A 27,973-nucleotide genomic window follows, 5' to 3' on the forward strand; every position below is an offset into this window, starting at 1 on the left:
CAGACATAAAGACATTGAGGAGGTGAAAGACCACACCCATACATAAAGACATTGAGGAGGTGAAAGACCACACCCAGACATAAAGACATTGAGGAGGTGAAAGACCACACCCAGACATAAAGACATTGAGGAGGTGAAAGACCACACCCAGACATAAAGACATTGAGGAGGTGAAAGACCACACCCAGACATAAAGACATTGAGGAGGTGAAAGACCACACCCAGACATAAAGACATTGAGGAGGTGAAAGACCACACCCAGACAGTGAAAGACTGAATAGTAGAAGATAGAATATTTGAATGGGATACAGAACACGTAGGCCGCCTGTAATCTAGAAATCTATTAACTATGTCTAAAATCCTTCAATACGTTGTAGATCCATCCTTCAATGCATATTAGATCCATATAGATGTTTGGTATTGTTCTCAGTATAACCACTTGCCGACAGACTTTGAAAACGAAGTTTATGTGCGAGAGGTGAGAGCTGGATGCTGTTGACACAGTGAATGATGAGCCAGCATGTTTAGAAAAGGCCTTTCCTGCCTGGCTGTCGCCTATTCTGAGCCTTATGCCGCGTTCAAAACTTTTGGGAGATCCGAACTCTTCGACTTCAGTGTGTTCAAGACAAATGGGAACTTGGAAAAAAACGAGCTCCGACAGGGAAAATTAGTTTTGAACGGTCTTCCAACTCGGAATTCCAGGAACCTGGGCCTCTTTCTAGACCTGGGCCTCTTTCTAGCTTCGACCTTAAGATCACTGACGTCATGATTTGACCTTGTTTTTTTTCAGATTTCGCAGTTGTCTTAAACGCACCATTAGAAATGAGTGTTTTGCATGCCTCTTCCTAAGATGGCTGATGTATAACTGTGAACACTGTGGCCCTTACTAAGATGGATAACAAACCTCGGTGTACTCATACACTGATAATGTTATAGAACACTATGGGAGAATCTCAATTGGATACTCCTCGCATCCTCTCTCTGTGCCTCCTAAAAATCCATTGGATGAGAAAGCCAGAGTTCCTTCTCCTCTTACTTTCTCCTCCAATAGGTTTTGAGAAGGAGGATAGAGGACTCGAGGCGTATAACATTTACATTCCCTCTAAGCAGTTTCTCCTGACCAGGAAAAGATTCAGGGCCCTAGTTGTCCAGAGGGTTATATGAAGATGAAGGCTCAAGGAGTTAGCCTGATAACTTGCCTAAATATTCAGATAAAAGTTTTTTTTTCAAGGAGTTAGCCTGATAACTTGCCTAAATATTCAGATTTTTTTTTTTTTTTTTTAGAAAGATCAGTTTGAAATGGGCATGGTCTACTTTACTCAACAACCAAAAACACATATCTAAGTTAAGCTTTCTTTATGAATGATAAAATAGTTATTTCTGGATGTTTATCAAAGTTAGCTGGCTTTGATCCAACTTTGTAGTATACCCCTCTGGTCAAACCAATTGGTCAGGAAGCACTCCTGGCCCTAGGCATATCATATGAAGGTACTGTACTGTAGTTAAAAGATAGCATACTAAATGTCTCCTTTTGAGATGGTTTTCTGTAAGGGTAAATACACTATAACAACAATCTGTCGATGCCGATGTTTTCTATTGAAATGATTGAAGGCAAATGCATGTGTTTGTGTCCTTTTTGGTGGAAGGAAATTCCAGGAATAATATTTAAATGTTCAGTCAGTCAGTGTCCAAACATCCTCCTGTGTCTTTACTTTTATTTGATCAGAAATAATAATTATTCCATTATCATTTGGTATTATTCTGTTTGCACCACATCCAGTGGCTTGGCATTTTTTCTATTTTGTTGCCTTACAACACACAACATGCCTACCACTTTGAAGATGCAAAATATTTTTAAATTGTGAAACAAACAAGAAATAAGACAAAAAAACAGAACTTGAGCGTACATAACTATTGCCACCTTTTGCAGCAATTACAGCTGCAAGTCTCTTGGGGTATTTCTCTATAAGCTTGGCACATCTAGCCGCTGGGATTTTTGCCCATTCTTCAAGGCAAAACTGCTCTAGCTCCTTAAAGTTGGATGGGTTCCGCTGGTGTACAGCAATCTTTAAGTCATACCATAGAGTCTCAATTGGACATTTAAATGTTTCTCCTTAAACCACTCGAGTGTTGCTTTAGCAGTATGCTTAGGGTCATTGTCCTGCTGGAAGGTGAACCTCCGTCCCAGTCTCAAATCTCTGGAAGACTGAAACAGGTTTCCCTCAAGGATTTCCCTGTATTTAGCGCCATCCTTCCTTCAATTCTGACCAGTTTCCCAGTACCTGCCGATGAAAAACATCCCCACAGCATGATGCTGCCACCACCATGCTTCACTGTGGGGATTTTGTTCTCGGCGTGATGACAGGTGTTGGGTTTGCGCCAGACATAGCATTTTCCTTGATGGCCAAAAAGCTCAATTTTAGTCTCATCAGACCAGAGTAGCTTCTTCCATATGTTTGGGGAGTCTCCCACCTGCCTTTTGGCGAACACCAAATGTGTTTGCTTATTTTTTTCTTTAAGCAATGGCTTTTTTCTGGCCACTCTCCACTCTCCAGCTCTGTGGTGTGTACGGCTTAAAATGGTCCTATGGACAGATACTGCAATCTCCGCTGTGGAGCTTTACAGCTCCTTCAGGGTTATCTTTGGTCTCTTTGTTGCCTCTCTGATTAATGCCCTCCTTGCCTGGTCCGTGAGTTTTGGTGGGCGGCCCTCTCTTGGCAGGTTTGTTGTGGTGCCATATTCTTTCCATTTTTAAATAATGGATTTAATGGTGCTCCGTGGGATGTTCAAAGTTCCTGATATTTTTATATAACCCAACCCTGATCTGTACTTCTCCACAACTTTGACCCTGACCTGTTTGGAGAGCTCGTTGGTCTTCATGGTGCCGCTTGCTTGGTGGTGCCCCTTGGTTAGTGGTGTTGCAGACTCTGGGGCCTTTCAGAACAGGTGTGTATATATACTGAGATCATGTGACACTTAGATTGCACACAGGTGGACTTTATTTATCTAATTATGTGACTTCCGAAAGTAATTGGTTGCACCAGATCTTATTTAGGTGATTCATAGCAAAGGGGGTGAATACATTTGCACGCACCACTTTTGCGTTATTTATTTTTTTGAATTCTTTGAAGCAAGTTATGTTTTTCATGTCACTTCACCAATTTTGACTATTTTTGTATGTCCATTACATGAAATCCAAATAAAAATCCATTTAAATTACATGTTGTAATGCAACAAAATAGGAAAAATGCCAAGGGGGATGAATACTTTTGCAAGGCAATGTAGGTCTCTCTTTATGTAGTGTTTTGGTGTTTTGTTAGATGCAGGCTTCTATTTGAGCCAGGCATCAATTTACTTAATGCACACACCTTTTACTAATTTGCATAGTTAGTTGTTTAATTCCAGCATTCACTTCCAGTATTTTAATCAATTTCCTGCACTAATGTGTTATCATTTACACATTGTGTCACGTTTCTTTTGTCTTAGTAGGCCTAAATAAATGAATAAAATATGCCAATTTCTGGGGGTCTGTATTCCCAAAGTTGTTGACTGTTTTTATGCTTGCCAGTTTATAGCTAACAGTTCTCAGCTGTTAGCAGCCAATGGTTAGCATTTTTTTTTTACTGGCAATAAAAATGGAAGATTGCCATAATTTCTTCGAGTCATTACTGAATTATTTAATGTAACAAATCAAACATTAAACCTCCAAAACAATTCATGGTAACCTCGTAAACAATTCATTTAGACCTTGAGTTTATTTGAAACAGGTGTGTATTTGAGACTGTGTTTAATTGAAGTTTTACGGTAGATAGATTATGTCATCAAAACAGTCCAATGTTAAAACTATTTTGTCTCCTTGGATTCTCTCACCAGGCTAGCCCCCTTCAGTTCCACAGACACCTGGAAAATAAATGACAGAAACTCTTTCAGGTACTAATTGAGATATCACTCGCTAACACACGCTACAATAACAACTTGGAAACACGGTAATAAGACCCAGAGTTAGGGATAATTCCATTTCAATTGAGTCAATTCAGGATGTAAACTGATATTCCACTTCCACATTTTCATCATTGAAATACATTGAGGAAAATTGTAATAAAAATGTGTTTATTTCCTGAAATGGAATTGACCCCAACTCTGATAAAAGTACAATGTTTTCAATGCCTGTCTGTTGCAATAAGGAAAACGGTCTGTAATATGCTTGTTGTTACCTGTCTGAGTGGTTCCACCCTCCTCTTCTTCCTCACGGTGGAAAATCTGTCCATCTGGTTGAGTCCTCCAGCGCAGTTGAACGTCAGACACACCCTGCTTCATGAGCTCTACATGCAGCTAAATTAAAGCACAAGAGGTTGGATTATTCTCTCTCGCTCGCTCTCTTTCCATGGGAAACATATGTTAACATTGCCAAAGTAAGTGAAATAGACAAACAAAAGGGAAACAAAAAATAAACAGTAAACATCACACTCATAAAAGTATTAAAATATAGACATTTCAAATGCTATACTATTGGCAATGTACAGTGTTGTAACATATTGTGCAAATAGTTTAAATATGAAAGGGAAAATAAATAGACAAATATAGGTTGTATTTACAATGGTGTTTGTTCGTCACTGGTTGCCCTTTTCTTGTGGCAACAGGTCACAAATATTGCTGCTGTGGTGGCACACTGTGGTATTTCAACTAATAGATATGGGAGTTTATCAAGGTTGGATTTGTTTTCAAATTCTTTGTGGGCCTGTGTAATCAAATCAAATCAAATCAAATTTTATTGGCCACATGCGCCGAATATAACAGGTGTAGACATTACAGTGAAATGCTTACTTACAGCCCTTAACCAACAGTGCATTTATTTTTAATAAAAAAGTAAAATAAAACAACAAAAAAAAGTGTTGAGAAAAAAAAGAGCAGAAGTAAAATAAAATAACAGTAGGGAGGCTATATATACAGGGGGGTACCGGTGCAGAGTCAATGTGCAGGGGCACCGGCTAGTTGAGGTAGTTGAAGTAATATGTACATGTGGGTAGAGTTAAAGTGACTATGCATAAATAATTAACAGAGTAGCAGCAGCGTCAAAAGGATGGGGTGGGGGGGCAGTGCAAATAGTCCAGGTAGCCATGATTAGCTGTTCAGGAGTCTTATGGCTTGGGGGTAGAAGCTGTTAAGAAGTCTTTTGGACCTAGACTTGGAACTCCGGTACCGCTTGCCGTGCGGTAGCAGAGAGAACAGTCTATGACTAGGGTGGCTGGAGTCTTTGACAATTTTTTGAGGGCCTTCCTCTGACACCGCCTGGTATAGAGGTCCTGGATGGCAGGAATCTTGGCCCCAGTGATGTACTGGGCCGTACGCACTACCCTCTGTAGTGCCTTGCGTTCGGAGGCCAAGCTGTTGCCATACCAGGCGGTGATGCAACCAGTAAGGATTATCTCGATGGTGCAGCTGTAGAATTTTTTTAGGATCTGAGGACCCATGCCAAATCTTTTCAGTCTCCTGAGGGGGAATAGGCTTTGTCGTGCCCTCTTCACAACTGTCTTGGTGTGTTTGGACCATGATAGTTTGTTGGTGATGTGGACACCAAGGAACTTGAAGCTCTCAACCTGTTCCACTACAGCCCCGTCGATGAGAATGGGGGCGTGCTAAGTCCTCTTTTTTTCCCTGTAGTCCACAATCATCTCCTTTGTCTTGGTCACGTTGAGGGAGAGGTTGTTATCCTGGCACCACACGGCCAGGTCTCTGACCTCCTCCCTATAGGCTGTCTCATCGTTGTCGGTGATCAGGCCTACCACTGTTGTGTCGTCGGCAAACTTAATGATGGTGTTGGAGTCGTGCCTGGCCATGCAGTCATGGGTGAACAGGGAGTACAGTAGGGGACACAGCACGCACCCCTGAGGGGCCCCCGTGTTGAAGATCAGTGTGGCAGATGTGTTGTTAACTACCCTTACCACCGGGGGGCGGCCCGTCAGGAAGTATAGTATCTGAAGATTATGCCTTTGTTAAATGTTTTTCATGAAGAAATAGAATGTTGTTTATGGTAGTATCAAGAGGGAATGTTTTAGGTGTAATACCACATACCACAGACAGGGGGTGGGTTGTAGACAGGGGAGACTGGTGATTGGCCAGAAGAGGGGGCATCAGTGTTTATAAATAGGGGTTAAACGATGAGACGTTAGAGCCGCCATTAGAATTGGAGGACACTGCTCTCCAGACCCTGCAAGTCTGTTACTCATGCTGAAGCTTGTGGTCTGAATAAACCTTATGATCAATGTTCAGTATGAGCAGACTCCTTTTGTTCATCAGCAATGACGACCACCATTCATCATATACTACATAATGGCGAGCTAGCCAGGAGGGATGATGCAATCCTTCTTTGCTGCATTTGGAGTCGCCAAGCTAACTCAAGCTAACTTCGGTCTGGAGTCATGACCCGACCAAACACAGCTAAGTTGTTGGTTTTGTTACTGCTTGTGTACACTGGAGGAATGTACCCTTATGACTGTGCCTTAGGTGGTGTTTTTGCTGATGACTGGGGTCTGGCTAATCATTATACAAATTTTAAAAATTGTTTATAGAGATGTGTTGCTTGAATAGTAAGTCAAGAACAGTCGGGGCCAAGATATGTATACAATTTTAGAGCATTGCAGGTTTAGATAAGCCCTCGTGACGAGGCGACCACAGGGTGGGCCAAAATCCTGGCAACGCATTATGAGTTTCAGGTCAGTCTTGGACTGGGGTTTGGTTGAAAATTTATTGGGGATGGCTTGCTCAACTTCTGTTCGACGGGATAGTTGCATTGGGGGGGATCGCTCACTTAAATAGCCTTACTCACGGCAGAATAAATTTAGGGCAAACGAAACAGTACTCAATTAAAGGAACGCAATGCTGGGTTTTGTTACATGTTGTAGGCCGCAGTTAGCGAAAGGCTAATGCTAAAGGCTAATTGTGTTGCGTGCTACATGATAATCTCAACCTTAGAGGTCCACTGCGATGGATTCAAGCCTCTTAAACTTGTTTGTATGTGGTGGAACTGAAAGTTTTACGCAAATGTGAGCTCTGTTATGTGTAATTGTGTGAGTATAACGTATAAAATAGTGACGCTGTAGCGTAATGCTATCGGTCTATTGTGTGGGAAGCATGGGCTTAAGGGGATGTGCGCATGCGTGTGATTTTACGGGGCTAAAACTACAACATGTGTTTATGTGCTAAGCCTACAAAGCACGGCATTATGGGTAAGGGTCATAGGTCCCCCCAAGGGACAATAGTCACAGAATAGAGAGATTTTGGGAAAAATCTCCTAGGTGTTAAACGGCTGTTGTTCGAACGTGAAACTATTTGGCGAGATGTAGTAAAGTTATAAATCAAATATATGTTGACGGAGTATAATTAATTAAGGTAAAAGACGATTAAAATTAAATGAAATGTTTTGGAGCGATCTATTTAATAAATGTATGGGCATGTGTTTAATTTTGCGACATTACACTACAGAACGGGGGAGTTGGAGTTTATGGCATGAGATTAGGGAACGTTTTGTTTTACGGCACTAGACGGCATCACGATGGGATGCTGCAACTCAAGCATGAGGTTAAAATGATATTTGCGCATGCGTGGGATTCTGTAAAACAACACATTGGTTAAACTGCAGGGGGAGACAGAGGAACACAGACGACGGAACAAATAGGCACAAGGAGATTTTAACACGATGATTCTAGTTTAAACGGTGGTGGGTTAAGATGAAACTTGTTTTGGGACCTATTGAATTTATAAATTAAATATATGGTAACGGATTATAATAGAGTGAATTAAATAATTAAATGACGGATTAAAAGCAAAATGTTTTTGGGCGATCTATAATTAGTCCTGAGTTTAGTCTTAGAGTGAATAATGTAGAACGAATGAATTTTGAATGGTTGGAAATACTCAGTGATGGCATGAACTACTAAAAGCTGTTCTTGTGTTTTTGTCCCTTGTCATGAGAGACAGGAGAGAGGGGGAGCGAGGAGATACAGGAAGTGATCACGTGACGAGGTGGAGGGATCAAGTCATCAAACAGGTTACTGTTACAAGATATGTGAGCTTATGACGATTTTGCATGGGCTTGGCAAATACTATTTCATTAAAAATTGCATTTTGGATGCTCTGTGTATCACTGGCATTTGATGGGAATTGTATCATTCATTGAAGGGTTAAAAGCTTTGTGTTGGGATTGCTTTGGAGTTGACTAATTTATTTGCATTTGATGGGTTGTGGTAATATAGTCAACACTAATGGATAAATTGGGGACATAGGATATAGGAATAAAAATTGGTTTTAATTATTCATGATTTTTAATGGACTTATTGGGATTTATTTGGAGTTGTTAGGTTATATTAAGAATTACAGGGAAGAAGGCTACATAACCTATATAGTTTAAAATAGGATAGTTCACAATAAAGGAATAGAAAGGCTTGTTACAAGTGGGTAAAAAATTATCAGGACTATGAAAGTCAGTACATTGGTTGATATAGTGCATAGTGGTAATCCTTTAACTAAAGTGTTGCTAGGGTATCCGGCAAGTGAAACAAAAGTTGCCCTTCATTCTCAAACAGAAATTGATAAAATATGTCAGTGATAAGATAGGTTTAAAAAGTAGAGTTTAGGGAGGTTTATTCTCAGTTTACAATAATCATCCAGGAGTGATTATTGCATCAGAAATATAGATTAATAATAGATAGGGTACCAGCAGAAACAACGATGAAGATGAATTCAAAACTCCAGAAGTAAGAAGAACCGACATGTCTGGAAACGAAGAGAAGGAGGTTTAGAAAGATGAAGGAGAAGAGGATGATGGAGAATGAGAGTGATTGATGAGAGGTCATGGGTGGAGGTGACTCTGTGATCAGAGGGAAGTGGCAAGAGAGGAAAGAAGAAATGGATACTAGAGATTTGATCTCTGATGGAAGTTGAAGATGAAGAAAGCGATGAAGATTTGGAGATTAAAGGTGCTTTATTTTCAAGAGGAGTTTGTCCTACAAGGACTGGCACAGAAGATGATGGAAGATGATATTTTAAGAACAGAACTTAGAAGATAACCTTTTGAAGAATACTGATAGGTCCACAACGAGAAGAACTGGACGAAGAAAACTCAATCAAATACAACTTATAACTGGTGGTGGAGAAGAAGAAAAGTATGAAGAATCAGAGTGAACCAAATCAACAATCACTGTCACAGCTTCAACTGAACAATATCAAATGCAATTGTACCAGTCAAAGGGGGGTACCAGATGTTCCCTATCCACAGCAACAAGTCAGGAGGAAACAAGAGAACATTTTTAAGGAAGATACAGGGGCAATTCAAGATCACCTGTTCTCCAGGTGAACACTAAATATTCTAGAGTGTCTAGAATATCCAGAAGGGGGGTATCAGCTGATAGCATCGATTAGAGAAGAAGAGAAAATAGCTAAAAGTAAAAACAACCGACCATTAGAAGTGATAGTGAATAGGGGAAAAACTTATCTGGGTTCAGCCTAAAGAGGTTAAACATATCACTCTGTAAAATAAACTAATTAGGTTAGGATAGGGATTTGAAGTAGTAAAACAGTTTACTCTTCGGGAATCAATTGAGCTCTGCTATAGAAGTCAAATAGGAATTACAATAGACATACTAATATTAGGACAATATATCAAGGATATTGTGGGAAGAGATGTATGGTGTAAATTGAAGTGTTCGATCAGAGGCACACTAAATGACTGACTCTCTGGTAGAATATTTTAAGAAGTAGGGTTTTTGGGAATCATTTGCTTAAAAGATAATATCATAGGAAGGATGATAATGTATTAGATTGCCTGTTAGACAATCTGTCTGGGAAAATAGACTTAATAGAGTGACTGTTATTCTGGGTTACATCCTTACACCAAGAGATTTGAGGTTAGGCTAAAAGGTGTTTAGTCGGTTTTGCCAAGTCTGTGTAAGGAGTCAGAAGCAGGTGGGGAATTCCCAATCACGTATTCTAAAAATTGGTGGGGAAGGAATTTTGTCAATAAATCAGTGGGAAAAGGTTTTAAATGTTATGAGAGAAAAGATTAGATTAAAATAAGTTAGGAGAACTAGGGGTGAAGGAACTCTGAGACAGTAAGCTAAGTTCAAAGTTAGTAGTAAGAGAGAGAGAGAACAGTAATGAATGACACTTTAGAATAGGAAGATCAAGGTAATTGTGGGTACTTTTTGTTATAATCAAAAGGTTTAAAGTTTAGAGGTAGAACTGAAAGGGGGAAAAAGTGACACTAGTGGTGATGGATGGAAGTACAAGTAAAGAGTTCAGAGCTTTGGGATGAGGTAGTAACAATAATGACATCACCACGTGAGTCTATTAAAACAACAGTGAGAAGTAATTTAACTCTTTCAACATTGATAGTTATTAAAGCCATAAATATAGCGCATTTGATTATAAGGGTTCAGCATCAATTATAGGGGGAAAATACTGTTATTAGAGTTAGGATAATAATAATAATAATATGCCATTTAGGATGATGACGTTTCTTTCACAGAGAGAGAGAGATAATTAGGGAGAATAAGTATTGTTAGCAGGATCAGAAGTAGAAGCTGTTGCATTTAGTCAAATAAGGGATTATTTTGCGTAAGGTTACAGATAAAGATCAGGGAGAATATGTGTACTTATCTAGTGAAAGCATTAAAATTTGTTTTGGGTAAGAATTATTGGTTAAAGGGCTATGTAATTTGTAAGGTGATGCTTATAATGGAAGATTTGAAGTCTGTAAAACTTTCCACAGTCACAGAGGGAGTTAAGGATAAGTTTATTACAGTAGTCACTCCAACAGGGAATAATCGAATAGGATGTTGGTAGTTTCCCACTAGAGGGAATTAAGGGTTTTTAATTCATCAACTAAATCAACAACGTTAATGGTAACTTTGGGAAGGGATTAATGATACGATGGTAATAGCAAATGTAGGAAGGATGACAACAACCTTTCTGAAATTAAAGGATTACCCCACGTTGCCCTGGGACATTGACTATAGCCCTGTGGCCAATGATGTTTCTTCCCCTCCTTCGTGTTCCGTCAGGTTGAACCCAGCCTCATCTACGTAAATGAACTCATGCTGGATCTCCTCTCCATCCATTCGTAAAACTCTCTGAAAAACAGTGTCAGGCAAAATTGTGTAGTTCAGTGTAGATCTAGTATACATATTACAGTACAGTAAAAGATTATGAGACAGTATGCAAGATCACACTGCTAAAGTGAATACATACCTCTGCATAATCATGCCGCAGTCGTTTCACCCTTTCGAATTGCGCTCGAAAGGCACTCGATAAATTTGCTTCATTTGAATATGTTTTTTTTTAGGATGCGTGCCAGTGTTGATGTTGAGACCTGATGGATGTCGTTGAAAATGGCGTGGCTATTGACAATGTTAGCTTGGAGCTGCTTGAGTGTTATAGCATTGTTGGCCAAAACCATGTTTACTATCTCCCTCTCTTGCTGTTCTGTGAACATAGGAGGCCTTCCCCCTTGTCATCCCTGACCCTCAATCCTATGTAGAAAAAAAACAGTATACAATAGTACAGTAATTTCACAGGAAAAGGTAACAGAAGTGCTGATAGTGCATAGAATATAGTACTGTAAGCAGTTACTGAAACCGTGCAGATGTTTTGATATGATGATATTTTTTACAATACCTATTTTCCCAGTCGAAATGTTCTCATCACACTTGCCACTGTATATCGGCTTAGATTTGGCTGTACTCGCAGTCCAGCCTCCCTCAGCGTCAGGCCGTGGTTGACAATGTGGTCAACCAGTGTTGCGCGGATCTCATTTGTCAGATTCGGTCCTCTTTGAGCACCTTCTTGTCTTCCTCTTTCCCTCTTCCTCTTCCTCCTTCCTCCCTCCTCCTCCTCCCTCCTCCTCCCCCTCGTTCTCCTCGTCCTCCTCGTCCTCCTCGTCCTCCTCGTTCTCCTGTTCTCCTCGTTCTCCTCGTCCTCCTCCTCGTTCTCCTCGTCCTCCTCGTCCTCCTCTTGTGGAATTTGACAGTCAGGCAGTAAGAGAGACTCAGGGGTTTAGGTTACGGACGAATAGGGTTAAAAAAGCAGAGCAGATAGTTGTAGAGAGCAATATAGATTAATCTGAAATGGAGAAGAGAGATTCATCATGGAGGCTGCAGGATGAGGTCTTTTGATTTTGATGACAGAGGGGGGGGGCATCTGATCAGTGCTGCTCGTTTCTCTGTTGTGGAAATTAGAGATAGATTAACTCATTCTGTAAGAATCAGTGAGGAATCTTGAGGGTTGATGTCTGTTGGGGATGCCAGCCCAGGACGTGTTGGATGGTTGCGCAGCCTCTAGCGGGTCTGGGTCAGGGTTATGCTTTGTCATGACTGTGGTATCGGCAACAGTCATTGACAGATAAAATAATGTAGTTGTCAGAACAGTAGGGTTAAGTGTTCTTGGGTAAATGGGAATTGTTAGATGGAAAGTAAGGTCAGGTAACAGTGGAAACCTGAAGTATTCAGGTGAAACATTGAGGGCTAAAAGTTATTGTTGTTATAATAAAACATATGAGGTAAGGGGTATGTTTATAGGAATATTATATTGGGATGTTATATGATAACTTTGGATAAGCATGAACATAAGGTTAGAGATGACAAATATAATGTAATTTTTATGTACCAGGTAGTAGAAAAGCAGGACTTTGATGGTTAAATGATTAGCTTTTGACTGACAATGTGACTATGGGGAATCTTAGAGATATTTAGGGGGTTTGGGGGTGATAAAGCATCTATATTCTTACATTAGGGATGGACAGGATTTGGTTACATGTCAACATTGAAGCTTCCATATGAGGCTTTTACTATTAAAAGAGAGTTAGCACCGAACACAGCTAAATCTAGGGTTAAAAGGGTGACATGGCTACATGTCATAGTCTTCAAGCCTACCATTGGACAATGAGTCTAAGGGAGAAGGGGGACCTCTTCCATGATATGGTGTAACATTTGGGAGATCTGATAGGATTTGGTTGCAAGATCAGTTAGGCCAGTAGGGGCAGTGATGGGTCAGATTTTAGTTTCAGCTTTGATAACACTGTGTGATGTTTGTACTGACTTTTGAGAAAGTTATGAGATTGAGATAGGTTGGAGAAGTGGTGCCTGGAGACAACACTCAGATGCCGGTGTTGACTGTTCCTGATCTGGATAAAGATTGACAAGTGGAACTGATGGATAAATATCCTTTTTGATTATTTGATCATTTTATTTTTATTGTTTCAAGGAAAACATTTTTTTTTAGTATGATTTTAGTATGATTTATGAATCAAGGGGGGGATAGGTTAATGTGATTCATGCATCATTTATGTATAATTTTTTAAATTCTTAGGTGAAATGGAGGTTTAATTTGAAAGTGGTTGTTTTGCAAAGGATACTGTTTGGTCGTTTATTTTCTTGTCATTCCAGAAGCATTTGGGAGAACATGTGGAGATTGGAATACTCAAACAAAGACAATATGAAGGGAGAATATGACTGGAGGAGATGAAACAAGGAGGGTGTGGCTGATTCCATCATCAACAAGTCCATTGGAAGAGGACACTACAGGGAGATGAAGTGTAGTGGACTACATTCCAGTGTCTGCAATGAAATATAGACATATTTGATGTGTAATACATAATTGTGTCATATTCTTAGGTATTGATTTTAGTAGAATGATGTTTGATGTTATTGAATGCAGATGAGGATCTTAGATGCTTTTGTTTATTTCGGTGAATGTTTAGGGACAGAGAAGGTCTAGGAAGGGAGAGATTCATTGTACGATTCGATGGGTTGACCAGCCGTACAATGGATATTTATGGATAGGATTTTGTTTACATGTGTATTTAATTACATCATAGTTTCAAATGCATTTACATGGTTAATGAGGTTATCTGGAGTACCGACGGTGGTTGCCTGGGGCAGAGGGACCGTGAGAGAATTTTACTGTCTTGATTGATATGGATGGATGGCTGCCGGACAGTTTTTCGCTCTTACACTCCATAAAGATTTATTCATGATTCATAGTAATGTACGTACACTCCATAAAGATTTATTCATAATTCATAGTAATGTGTTAACATTTCATCAACAGTTATTCATATTTTATAAGAAAGGTATTTACATTCTAGAGGAGAATGTTTTTGGGTTTAAGGTTAAAGATACTCAATAAGATAAGTTGTTACTAGTCATAATCCTATTCTGTTTGGTTTCGAGACGTTTAGTTCGTCTCGAAAGGGGGGAATATAGTATCTGAAGATTATGCCTTTGTTAAATGTTTTTCATGAAGAAATAGAATGTTGTTTATGGTAGTATCAAGAGGGAATGTTTTAGGTGTAATACCACATACCACAGACAGGGGGTGGGTTGTAGACAGGGGAGACTGGTGATTGGCCAGAAGAGGGGGCATCAGTGTTTATAAATAGGGGTTAAACGATGAGACGTTAGAGCAGCCATTAGAATTGGAGGACACTGCTCTCCAGACCCTGCAAGTCTGTTACTCATGCTGAAGCTTGTGGTCTGAATAAACCTTATGATCAATGTTCAGTATGAGCAGACTCCTTTTGTTCATCAGCAATGACGACCACCATTCATCATATACTACATAAGTCCAGGATCCAATTGCAGAGGGAGGTGTTTAGTCCCAGGATCCTTAGCTTAGTGATGAGCTTTGAGGGCACTATGGTGTTGAATGCTGAGCTGTAGTCAATGAATAGCATTCTCACGTAGGTGTTCCTCTTGTCCAGGTGGAAAAGGGCAGTGTGGAGTGCAATAGAGATTGCATCATCTGTGGATCTGTTGGGGCGGTATGCAAATTGGAGTGGGTCTAGGGTTTCTGGGATAATGGTGTTGATGTGAGCCATGACCAGCCTTTCAAAGCACTTCATGGCTACAGACGTCAGTGCTACGGGTCGGTAGTCATTTAGGCAGGTTACCTTAGAGTCCTTGGGCATGGGGACTATGGTGGTCTGCTTGAAACACGTTGGTATTACAGACTCAGTCAGGGACATGTTGAAAATGTCAGTGAAGACACTTGCCTGTTGGTCAGCACATGCTCGGAGTACACGTCCTGGTAATCCGTCTAGCCCTGCGGCCTTGTGAATATTGACCTGCTTAAAAGTCTTACTCACATCAGCTACGGAGTGCGTGATCACATAGTCATCCGGAACAGCTGGTGTTATCATGCATGCTTCAGTGTTGTTTGCCTCGAAGCGAGCATAGAAGTGGTTTAGCTCGTCTGGAAGTCTTGTGTCACTGGGCAGCTCGCGGCTGTGCTTCCCTTTGTAGTCTGTAATAGTTTTCAAGCCCTGCCACATCGGACGAGCATCAGAGCTGGTGTAGTACGATTAAATCTTAGTCCTGTATTGACTCTTTGCCTGTTTGATGGTTTGTCTGAGGGCATAGCGGAATTTCTTATAAGCGTCCGGGTTAGAGTCCCGCTCCTTGAAAGCGGCAGCTCTACCCTTTAGCTCAGTGTGAATGTTTCCTGTAATCCATGGCTTCTGGTTGGGGTATGTACGTACAGTCACTGTGGGGACGACATCATCGATGCACTTATTGATGAAGCCAGTGACTGATGTGGTGTACTCCTCAATGCTATCTGAAGAATCCCGGAACATGTTCCAGTCTGTGCTAGCAAAACAGTCCTGTAGCTTAGCTTAATCTTAGGGAAATACTTGTCTCTGATATGGTCATACAGTTGACAGTCGGTTAGGAAGTGCAGTTTGGTTTCCAACTCATTTTGTGGGCAGTGGGTACATAGCCTGTCTTCTTTTGAGAGCCAGGTCTGCTGATGGCGGCCTCTCTCAATAGTAAAGCTATGCTCACCGATCTGTACATAGACAAGGATTTTCTTAATTTTGGTTCAATTACAGTGGTCACAGTGGTAGGGCTGTCCCCGACAAAAACAAATCTTGGTCGACCAAGAGTCGTCTGTTCTTTCGAAAGTAAGTTACTTTTATTTTTCCATATATTGACACATTCTATGTGTTTTAATCAAATCAACTTTATTCACTGAGCTTGTCTGGTGCTTTAAGCACAAGGTTTAATTAAATAATTAAGACACACAATTGACTAGAGGGAGTCCGACCAGCAATTTATTTGATTGTGCGGGGCCATGCTCAGACTTTCTGCGCTGTGTTAAAATTAACAAAAGACAGCGAGTGACTGTGACTAGCAGCTGTTGTCTCACTCTCCTCCCTGCTGCAGTGACCACCGCAGAACATCAAAGTGTTAATCGCGCTGTCCGTGTTGCTGAAGCTGCAACATAATTACAGCCGTTTCTGATTGAAACGTTTTGTTACCGAGGTCCCTCATTTGTTTAGGAAAAATATTCCCTATTCCTTCAAACCTTGCTCTCTTTACGTGACACATGTATGCGGCGAATGCACGTGACCAAATACCTATTCGCATGGAACTAGTATTACTAGAGAATGTTGGTTATGGCATTATTACTCCAGAATGTCCGTTATTCCAGAGGACGATTCGGATGGTATTAGTTTTTTCCAAACTGCCCCCTGTAATTCTTTATTTTTTTTCCCAACAAATTGATAGCTATGAAGGAAGCCAGGAGGTTTTTATTCTAGGCATGAAGATACAGTATTTCAACATCTCCAGGTGATAGGGCTACACTGATAACTCAAGCTTGGTTCCCAAGTTTCCAATTAAGTGATAATGCCCGAGAAGCCAGTGTTTGGAAGATATATTGGCACGGGTGTTGTTAGGCCCGAGACGAAGCTTATACGCATACTAGCTCGCAAGGTTCTTATCCCTTGCTTGCTAGCTAGAAAACTATGTCTAACTTACGGTCACGTAAAAAAGTGCTACCAGGGTCCTCCCGAGTGGCGCAGCGGTCTAAGGCACTGAATTGCAGTGTTGCGGCATTACTACAGCCTGGGGATCGATCCCAGGCTATGTTACAACCGGCCATGACCGGGAGTCCCATAGGGCAGCGCACAATTGGCCCAGCTTCGTCCGGGTTAGGGGATGGTTTGGCCGGGGGGGCTTTACTTGGCTCATCGCGCTCTAGCGACTCCTAGTTGCGGGCTGTGCGCCTGCAGGCTTACTTCGGTCATCAGTTGAACAATGTTTCCTCCGACACATTGGTGCAGCTGGCTTCCGGGTTAAGCGAGCGGATGTTAAGATGCGTGGCGTGGCAGGCGACTCGACCTTCACCTCTCCCGAGCCCGTTGGGTAGTTGCAGCAATGAGACAAGATCATAATCAGGAAATTAGCCAGAATGCAGCCAGAATAACAGCAAAGTAGTTGCATTTGTTTAAGCTGTTTTCTAGTGACATTTATTTGGATACATCTATAACAATGAGCTAATGAGGTGCGATTTCTCCTGGCATAGAAAATGTGCTCAGCTGATTCATGATTTCGACTTGTTGAGAAACGCTGCCTGTCAGTCCATTTCGTCCTGACTCCCGACATGTTCATTACTATGGGACAGCTGGAGATCGAATTTGAATATTGAAACAATGTTACAAATGTCGGAAAGACAGACAAAGGTTTATACAAATCTCTGCTGTTGAAAACTAAATGTCAGATAATGTGTAGATGTTTTTATAGTGGAGATCAAGTTTAGAAATTGCTTGGCTGGGTCCTACCTAATTTCTACCAGCATGTTAAATGTGCAACCAGAGGAAAAAAAACTCTACAGCACCTTTACTCCACACACAGAGATGCGTACAAAGCTCTCCCTCGCTCTCCATTTGGCAAATCTGACCATAATTCTATCCTCCTGATTCCTGCTTATAAGCAAAAACTAAAGCAGAAAGCACCAGTGACTCGGTTAATAAGGAAGTGGTCAGATGACGCAGATGCTAAGCTACAGGACTGTTTTGCTAGCACAGACTGGAATGTGTTCCTGGATTCTTCCGATTGCATTGAGGAGTACACCACATCAGTCACTGCCTTCATCAATAAGTGCATCGATGACGTTGTCCCCACAGTGACTGTACGTACATACAGTGGCGGTTCTAGACACATTTTACTAGGGGGGCCAAGGAGGGGCCAGTGTTTAATCAGGGGGGCACACATAAAAAAACTGGCAACACATGATATTCAAAGATTATAAACTTTATTTTACTTTAAAATCCTATGACATTTATTATAACACGTATTTTGTACAAGAGTGCAGATGCAAGAGAGATAGTGCCATAAAAATGAAAAAATAAAAAAATAAAAATAAAATAAAAAGTACAGGGTACAAATACAGGGTTCATATTCAATGTGAACAAAACTCCAGGATACAACAAAGGGTACAACAATGTGCCATTTCCTATTTATGGAAGCCCCACTACTGTGGACAGTTGATTCCACATTTTGTTTTAAGAAAGAAAACTTTCTGAGTGATTTATAAACAAAACACACTACCCTGTATCCATTTAGGTAAAATAAACCAAATCAGAAAAGAAATTCAATTCAAAAGAGGCTTTACTAGCATGACCATATTGACATACAGTATTGCTAAAGCACATAAACAGGGAAACGTGTTACACATTAACATCCAGTAGTCCAATAGGATGCAGACAATAAACATTAAGTTAACATTCGTTTAAAAGCAACAATCATGTCAACACAATGTAGCAATATGAACAACACTGATGGATATCAGCAACAACATGAAAACAAGAATATTACAGGTGTCTGTGTGTGTGTGTGTGTGTGTCTGTGTCTTTGTGTACTTCACTGTCAGTTGATGAGCAGGTGTACAAAAAAGGCTTTACAACATATATGGGCAAGTCCATTTAGGACAGCACATTTCCACCATAGTTCACATTAGGAAAAAATGACAGCATGAATGCTCACTAAACAAACATATACTACATATACCTTTTTATACACATTTTTTTTCAGTAATTTTTTAAGAGTGAAAGGGAAGTAAGCAATCGCTCATCATAGGATCATACATATTTCAGTTACAATATTAGTTACAATATTAGTGTTAGTTAGATCATCATGTCAAAGCTGGACCTGCAAAGTCTGAACGACACAAGTGTGCAATGATTGGAGTGATTTTGTTTCTTTTTTTCTTGCTTTGCTTGTTTTCAAAAGGAAAAATCATAGTTGGTAAAAAATAAAATAAACTTTCGTTGAAAGGTATCACACTGTATAATTTACAAATATCTAAAGAGGTTTAGTGGATGCCATAAAACATCTGTGGAGCTTGAAGATTTGTAGTACATAGATGTTTGGCAGAGATAATTCAAAAGAATAAAATCATAAACTCTATCTAACTTTTTTGTTTGCTGGGGCAAAAAATGACTTTATGTCCCTTCCTCGTTTCATGATAACTATTAGAAGAAGAAAAAACGTAGGGGCATGCATTACATTTTGTTACCTAACCATCCCTCCCTACTTAACACTGGCAGATAACCTGTTGATTACTTTACTAAAAATGTATTTGTTATCGCGATGCAACAGCCAAGACGGATGAAGTTACGTGGTTAACATCACAACATTGTGTAGACCTAGCAAGGATAGCCTACTAACATTTGGATATTTGCTTCTGCTTCGATGAGTTTGCTTAGATATGATTACATTTCTAAACAAATCGAGACCAGACATTTAAAAACTTGATTTGATTTATGTGTGAGGAACAAAAGGAACATGTAGGCTATGTGCAAGAACAACAAGTCACTTATGATATTAAATCGTTTTGCTTACCTTCGACCTTCGGGTGCGCCACTCTAATTTACCCGTGTAGAACGTTGCCGTGTAGAGCGTTGCATTAGTTCCGCTTTTGGCGCTCGCGTGTAAAATAGTTATAAATTCATAATTTTTTATTTGGTCAGCACGGGGGGGCCACAGGGGTGGCCAGGGACATTTCCAGGGAGGCACGGGCCTCCCCCGGCCTCCGTGTAAAACCGCCACTGCGTACATACCCCAACCTGAAGCCTTGGATGATAGGCAACATCTGCACTGAGCAAAAGGGTAGAGCTGCAGCTTTCAAGGAGCGGGACTCTAACCCAGACGCTTATAAGAAATCCCAATATGCCCTCTGATGAACCATCAAACAGGCAAAGAGTCAATACAGGACTAAGATTTAATCGTACTACACCGGCTCCGACACTAGTCGGATATGGCAGGTCTTGCAAACTATTACAGACTACAAAGGGAAGCACAGCCGCGAGCTGCCCAGTGACACAAGCCTACCAGATGAGCTAAATCACTTCTATGCTCGCTTCGAGTCAAGCAACATGCATGCATGAGAGCATCAGCTGTTCCGGATGACTATGTGATCACACTCTCCATAGCCGATGTTAGTAAGACTTTTAAGCAGGTCAACATTCACAAGGCCGAAGGGCCAGACAGATTACCAGGACGTGTACTCTGAGCATGCGCTTGCCAACTGGTAAGTGTCTTCACTGACATTTTCAACATGTCCCTGACTGAGTCTGTAATACCAACATAAGTCAAGCAGACCACCATAGTTCCTGTGCCCAAAAACACTAAGATAACCTGCCTAAATGACTACCGACCCGTAGCACTCACGTCTGTAGCCATGAAGTGCTTTGAAAGGCTGGTCATGGCTCACATAAACACCATTACCCTAGAAAAACTAGACCCACTAAATTTGCTTACCGCCCCAACAGATCCACAGATGATGCAATCTCTATTGCACTACACTCTGCCCTTTCCCACCTGGACAAGAGTAACACCTACGTGACAAAGTTATTCATTGACTACAGCTCAGCGTTCAACACCATAGTGCCCTCAAAGCTCATCACTAAGCTAAAGACCCTGGGACTAAACACCTCCCTATGCAACTGGATCCTGGACTTCCTGACAGGCCGCCCCCCGGTGGTAAGGGTAGGTAACAACACATCTGCCACGCTGATCTTCAACACGGGGGCCCCTCAGTGGTGCGTGCTCAGTCCCCTCCTGTACTCCCTGTTCACCCATGACTGCGTGACCAGGCACGACTCCAACACCATCATTAAGTTTGCCGATGACACAACAGTGGTAGGCCTGATCACCGACAACGATGAGACAGCCTATAAGGAGGAGGTCAGAGACCTGGCTGTGTGGTGCCAGGACAACAACCTCTCCCTCAACGTGATCAAGACAGAGGTGATGATTGTGGACTACATGAAAAAAAAGACAGGACTGAGCACGCCCCCATTCTCATCAACGGAGCTGTAGTGGAACAGGTTGAGAGCTTCAAGTTCCTTGGTGTCCACATCACCAACAAATTAACATGGTCCAAACACACCAAGACAGTCGTAAAGAGGGCCCGACAAAACCTATTCCCCCTCAGGAGACTGAAAAGATCTGGCATGGGTCCTCAGATCCTCAAAAGGTTATACAGCTGCACCATCCTGACTGGTTGCATCACCGCCTGGTATGGCAACTGCTCGGCCTCCAACCGCAAGGCATTACAGAGGGTAGTGGTACGGCCCAGTACATCACTGGGGCCAAGCTTCCTGCCATCCACGACCTCTATACCAGGCGGTGTCAGAGGAAGGCCCTCAAAATTGTCAAAGACTCCAGCCACCCTAGTCATAGACTGTTCCCTCTGCTACCACACGGCAAGCAGTACCGGAGCGCCAAGTCTAGGTCCAAAAGGCTTCTTAACAGCTTCTACCCCCAAGCCATAAGACTCCTGAACAGCTAATCATGGCTACCCGGACTATTTGCAAGTGGCAAATAAGATTTGATGAGGATTGCGCAGTCAGATGGAACAGAGTAAATAGGCATTTTAACATCATAGATTTAGCCAGTGATAACTTGTGAAATAGACAGCGGCTGGAATGCGGTTTTAACCAATCAGCATTAGACACGTCTGTTGTATAAACCATATTATAAACTGGGTGGTTTGAGTTCTGAATGCTGATTGGCTGACAGCCTTGGTATATCAGACCGTATACCAGGAGTATGACAAAACATTTATTTTACCGCTATAATTATATTGGTAACCAGTTTATTATAGCAATAAGGCACCAGGTTGCGTCTTGCCTAAGAACATCCCTTAGCTGTGGTATATCGGCCATATAATAACCCCCTCATTGCTTAACCAAACCATATTTTCTATAGTGTCGCCATAATATTTAAATTGAAGAAGTGTGATCATAATCATTAGGATATGTTAGTGATCTGCAATATGTCCTAAATGCCCACCAGCCTTCAGGTGTGAGCTAAACAGTGCAATTGCAGTTAAGATGCCTTTTCAGGCTATGGATGAGAAAGTTAACTTGTCATTTCCAAACGTTTAGGTCAGTTGTTTGCGGCTGCTTTGCAATCTGTTAACAGCAAGGGTTGCATTAAATAGGCTCAATATTTTTTACTGATGCATTTCACAATATTCCATTAATATGCAGAAAACATATAAACCAAAGCATTCACTGTGAAAGTTGCTAGGCTACATGTAGGCCATTCATATATAGCTGATGCGCAGCACTTAGTTCAATTTATCGAATCAGTTATTGCAACACCTGACATTTCTCTCAAAACACAGGGATGCCGATTCGCATGTGACTAATATTGTCACAGAACATTGGAGTTCAAAAAAAAAAAAAACAGTAGGTTTTTCTGGCTGGAATTGTTACTCTCCTGCCATGTACAATGACATGGCAGATTCGGACAGGGCTAAAATGACAGATGTGGTGTTTTGTGCTCATTCACTTAATTACATTACCCGACCTCCCCCAGTAATGCTAATCCCGTCCGAATAGGGCACAACAGAGCCAGGGCCGGCCTTTGCGGTTCTGCCACCATATGCGAGACTAGAATTGTCCCAGTAAGCAAAATTATGTTGACAATACGTATTTCCAAGACTTTGAAGTTAGGTTCAATTTAGATTCTGAATGAAAGGTGAAAATACTTATTTTATGATGTTGAAAATACGTATTTTACAGACGTTGACATTATAAATTTTTTCTGATGTTGAAATCAGGCTAATTTCTGGATCTGAATAAAAGTTGAAAATAAGTTATTTATAGACGTCTATGTTTGGACCAAATCAAGGCTATTGCAGACCGGACAAAATGGACCAAAAATCTATGTCAGTGGATGTGGAAATCAAGGCCGGTCCGGAACTGCAACAAAAAAAGACATCGGTCAGTGCTTACTGAGGTGTAGCCTACAGTGTTGCCTGAAATGGAATGTTATGAATGCCCATCTATGTGGTAAGCCTACCATTTGTAAAACACAAAAAAAACGACTCCCAGACAGAACCCCAAAAATACGTCCAAAAGATGGCGGCTTGTGCTTACTAGGGTGAAGCCTACAATGTCCGCCTGCAATGGAATTGTATGAATGCCCATCCATGTGGTAGACTCACCTTTTGTAAAACAGGCCATTGCATAGGCTTTATTAGTCCTAATTCATGTGACCAAGCTCTGAAAGTCAGCTACCCAACTTTATCAGGAGTTGGCGGCAGGTAGCTTAGTGGTTAAGAGCGTTGTACCAGTAACCGAAAGGTCGCTGGTTCTAATCCCTGAGCCAACTAGGTGAAAAATCTGTCGATGTGCCCTTGAGCAAGGCACTTAACCCTAATAGCTCTGGATAAGAGCGTCTGCTAAATGACTAAAATGTAAATGTTATCGTGTGGCTAATGCAGAAGTATTTTCTTTTTCGCTATGATCAGCTTGTCAAAAAATTGGGGTGAAATGGGGTGAAACTCCTGGACAACAATTGTGATTGTCCATTTTACTTTGACCTGTCCTGTTTTTAGGATATGTTGCTTTGTTAATTTAACATGACAGCACATGTTTTATTTGATTGAGTGCCATTTAGGTTATGCTATTTGATCAGAGAACCCTGCATGATGTAAAAAGTGTCCGTGTCATTACATTGTCATACATTTTATCTCCATCCTGTAGGCTACAGAAAAGGCCACATTCTCTTTCTACCATATCCTTTATCTGCAACTTGATTTATGTTAGAATATTTTTGTCACGATCGTCGTATGAGTGAGTAGACCAAGGCGCAGCGTGTGAAACAAACATGACTTTAATTAGTTAAAGTTATAAACAAAACACGACTCGTGAAGTCCACGGTGACAAAATACCGACACGGAACAAAAACCCACAACCACAAGGTGAAAACAGACAGTTTAAATATGGCTCCCAATCAGAGACAACCAGCGAACAGCTGACACTCGTTGCCTCTGATTGGGAGTCACTCAGGCAAACACAGAAATAGACAACCTAGAACACCCAACATAGAAACAGAACACATAAACGAACACACCCTGGCTCAACATACAGAGTCCCGGAGCCAGAGCGTGACAGTACCCCCCCCTAAAGGCGCGGACTGCGACCGCGCCTAAATACGAGCAAAACAGGGGAGGGCTGGGTGGGCATTCCTCCTCGGCGGCGGCTCCGGCTCCGGGCTTGCCCACCACCCTCCAACAAACCCCCCATAGCGCCCCTGGTCCGGTCTGGCCCCGCTGGCTGGAGCTGGACTGGACGTAGCAGGAGCGGTAGGTTTCAGCTCCTTAGTGGAGCAGTAGAGCGGTACCTGAATTGGAACCGATGACCCAGGCACGGGTTGTGCCGGACTGACGACTCGCACCCCTGGCTTGGTGCGAGTGGCAGGAACGGGCCGGGCCGGGCTGGCGACGCGCACCGTAGACTTGGTGCGAGTGGCAGGAACAGGCCGGACCGGGCTGGCAACGCGCACCGCAGACCTGGTGCGTGGAGCAGGGACAGGCCGGGCTGGGCTGACGACGCACACCGTAGGCTTGGTGCGTGGAGCAGGGACAGGCCGGACAGGGCTGGCGACGCACCCCGTAGGCTTGGTGCGTGGAGCAGGGACAGGCCGGGCTGGGTTGACGACGCACACCGTAGGCTTGGTGCGTGGAGCAGGGACAGGCCGGACAGGGCTGGCGACGCACACCGTAGGCTTGGTGCGTGGAGCAGGAACAGGCCGGGCAGGGCTGGCGATGCACACCGTAGGCTTGGTGCGTGGAGCAGGAACAGGCCGGACAGGGCTGGCGACGCACACCGTAGGTTTGGTGCGTGGAGCAGGGACAGGCCGGGCTGGGCTGTCGACGCACACCGTAGGCTTGGTGCGTGGAGCAGGGACAGGCCGGACAGGGCTGGCGACGCACCCCGTAGGCTTGGTGCGTGGAGCAGGGACAGGCCGGGCTGGGCTGACGACGCACACCGTAGGCTTGGTGCGTGGAGCAGGGACAGGCCGGACAGGGCTGGCGACGCACACCGTAGGCTTGGTGCGTGGAGCAGGAACAGGCCGGACCGTACTGGGAACACACACCACTGGCCTTAAACGGGGCTCAGGAACGGGCCGGACCGGACTGGCAATACACCTCAGTACCTCTCGCCGTGCCTCTACAACTTCCTTCCCTCCTCTCGCCAATGGCTCCCGTAACCCGGTGGCCTTCTCTCCTCGTCTCCCATTTCGCCCTGTGGCAGCCTCCTGCTGCCCAGTCGCCCATGCCGTGTGCCCCCCCCTAAAAAATTATTGGGGGTGCCTCTCGTCCTTCCGACGATGGCACTGCTGACGCCGCTGCTCCCTCTCTCCAGGGCCTTGATCCCTACCCCAAGGTCCCTTGCCCCCGAGCATGTCTTCCCAGGACCACGATTTGCCCACCTGGGCCATCGCCAGCCTCTCCATCTCCTTTCCTGGCGCTTCCTCCCATGTCCAGTCTGCCTGCTCCTGGACACGCTGCTTGGTCCTTTTACGGTGGGTTTTTCTGTCACGATCGTCATATGAGTGAGTAGACCAAGGCGCAGCGTGTGAAACAAACATGACTTTAATTAGTTAAAGTTATAAACAAAACACGACTCGTGGTGACAAAATACCGACACGGAACAAAAACCCACAACCACAAGGTGAAAACAGACAGTTTAAATATGGCTCCCAATCAGAGACAACCAGCGAACAGCTGACACTCGTTGCCTCTGATTGGGAGTCACTCAGGCAAACACAGAAATAGACAACCTAGAACACCCAACATAGAAACAGAACACATAAACGAACACACCCTGGCTCAACATACAGAGTCCCGGAGCCAGAGCGTGACAATTTTTTTGACTGAACGTTGGTGGAGCACTACAGAGATGCGTCTCTCCAACAGCACCCTGGAAAGGCACGCTGGGAATGGACAAGCAAAATATTTTGCGCCCTGCCTTTGACAAAGTGGGCACTGCTTATCAAAGAGTGGCATCAGCGCTCACCTGAAAAGCCCATATGCCACTGGTTGAGAGAAATCGTCATTGTTTTTGGACAGGATTATGTGAGGTTTTATGTGATGTTGTTGCAGGTGCGTCTTGGTCAGTTTAGCTCAGAAAATGCTGCCCTCGTCAATCTACCGCCATAGGCGGCCTCCTAATCCTGCCTAATGAGCGGGCAGGCCGTGCCTATAGCATAGCATATAATATCACATCAATACATTTGTTATAACAAACTCTGAACACCGTAACATATGTGACAGCAAAATGGATGCAGAGGACAAATAAACTCGAAACGGGGGAATTTTAACAGGTTGCTCAGGAGGTAAAAGGAAAGTCAGATGTGTGGAATAAATGTGACTAGTTGTGGAAAATACTGGAGATCAAGAAAAAGGTAAGGAGCTGCCAGCATATTATTATTTGGGCCAAAGAGGCGCTGTATCGATTACAATATCATTTTGCTGACCGTTTGGAACAATGTAAACAACACTAAAAAACCGTACCAGAGAGTCTGTTGTAAAGTATATTTTTGCTAAGCCTTTATCAGAGCAAAGACTAAAAAACATTAGCATTCAGTCGTGAATGGAATTCCCGAAATGGAACGGTTTATTTATTGTTCAAGGCTCGCTTTATTTTATTTTAAAACTAAAATGCTTGATTGCATTTCAATCATGAATGACTCGTATGCTGTGTGATGACATGAACGAATGAATGATTGATTGGCACACTATAGAAGTATTGAAGTACAATGCATTCGGATAGTTTTTTCCCCTCATCAATCTACAAACAACTCCCCATAACGACAAAGCAAAAACAGGTTTTTAGACATTTTTACAAAATAGAAAAGAAAAACTGAAATATCACATTTACATAAGTATTCAGACCCTTTACTCAGTACTTTGTTGAAGCTCCTTTGGCAGCAATTACAGCCTCGCGTCTTCTTGGGTATGACTCTACAAGCTTGGCACAGGCGTATTTGGGGAGTTTCTCCCATTCTTCTCTGCAGATCCTCTCAAGCCCTGCCAGGTTGGATTGGGAGCGTCACTGCACAGCTATTTTCAGGTATCTCCAGAGATGTTTGATTGGGTTCAAGTCCAGGCTCCTGCTTTGTCTTGGCTGTGTGCTTAGGCTCGTTGTCCTGTTGGAAGGTGAACCTTCGCCCCAGTCTGAGGTCCTGAGCAGGTTTTCATCAAGGATCTCCCTGTACTTTGCTCCGTTCATCTTTCCCTCAATCCTGACTAGTCTCCCAGTCCATGCCACTGAAAAACATCCCCACAGCATGATGCTGCCACCACCATGCTTCACAGTAGGGATTGTGCCAGGTTTAGACCGCCACCCCTTGCCAGTTGGTCAGCGCATGCTCCGAGTACACGTCCTAGTAATCCATCTGACTCTGCGGCCTTGTGAATGTTGACCTGTTTAAAGGTCTTACTCACATCGGCTACGGAGAGCATGATCACACAGTCGTCCGGAACAGCTGATGCTCTCATGCATGTTTCAGTGTCACTTGCCTCGAAGTGAGCATATAAGTAATTTAGCTCGTCTGGTAGGCTCAATCACTGGGCAGCTCGCGGCTGTGCTTCCCTTTGTCGGTGTAGTATGATTCCTTCTTAGTCCTGTATTGACGCTTTACCTGTTTGATGGTTCGTCGGAGGGCATAGCGGGATTTCTTATAAGCATCTGGGTTAGAGTCCTGCTCCTTGAAAGTGTCAGCTCTACCCTTTAGCTCATTGGGGATGTTGCCTGTAATCCATGGCTTCTGGTTGTGGTATGTACGTACAGTCACTGTGGGGACGACGTCATCGATGCACTTATTGATGAAGGCAG

The 27,973-nt window shown here is 42.7% G+C and overlaps 1 protein-coding gene across 1 annotated transcript in view; it reads right to left on the bottom strand.

The window, feature by feature from the left end:
- Window positions 1-3,736: 3,736 nt before the first annotated feature.
- LOC121574686 (fucolectin-like) overlaps window positions 3,737-27,973 on the bottom strand; it is a 32,342-nt gene continuing 8,105 nt past the window's right edge. The window contains exons 7-8 of the mRNA XM_045211857.1: window positions 4,215-4,332; window positions 3,737-3,900 (exon numbers count right to left, since the gene is read on the bottom strand). Of these exons, the coding sequence (XP_045067792.1) occupies window positions 3,875-3,900; window positions 4,215-4,332 (144 nt within the window). The 3' untranslated portion in view covers window positions 3,737-3,874. The remainder of the gene's footprint in view (window positions 3,901-4,214; window positions 4,333-27,973) is intronic.

This window comes from Coregonus clupeaformis, chromosome 39 (genome assembly GCF_020615455.1).
Source record: "Coregonus clupeaformis isolate EN_2021a chromosome 39, ASM2061545v1, whole genome shotgun sequence".
NCBI classification, from domain to species: Eukaryota; Metazoa; Chordata; class Actinopteri; order Salmoniformes; family Salmonidae; genus Coregonus; species Coregonus clupeaformis.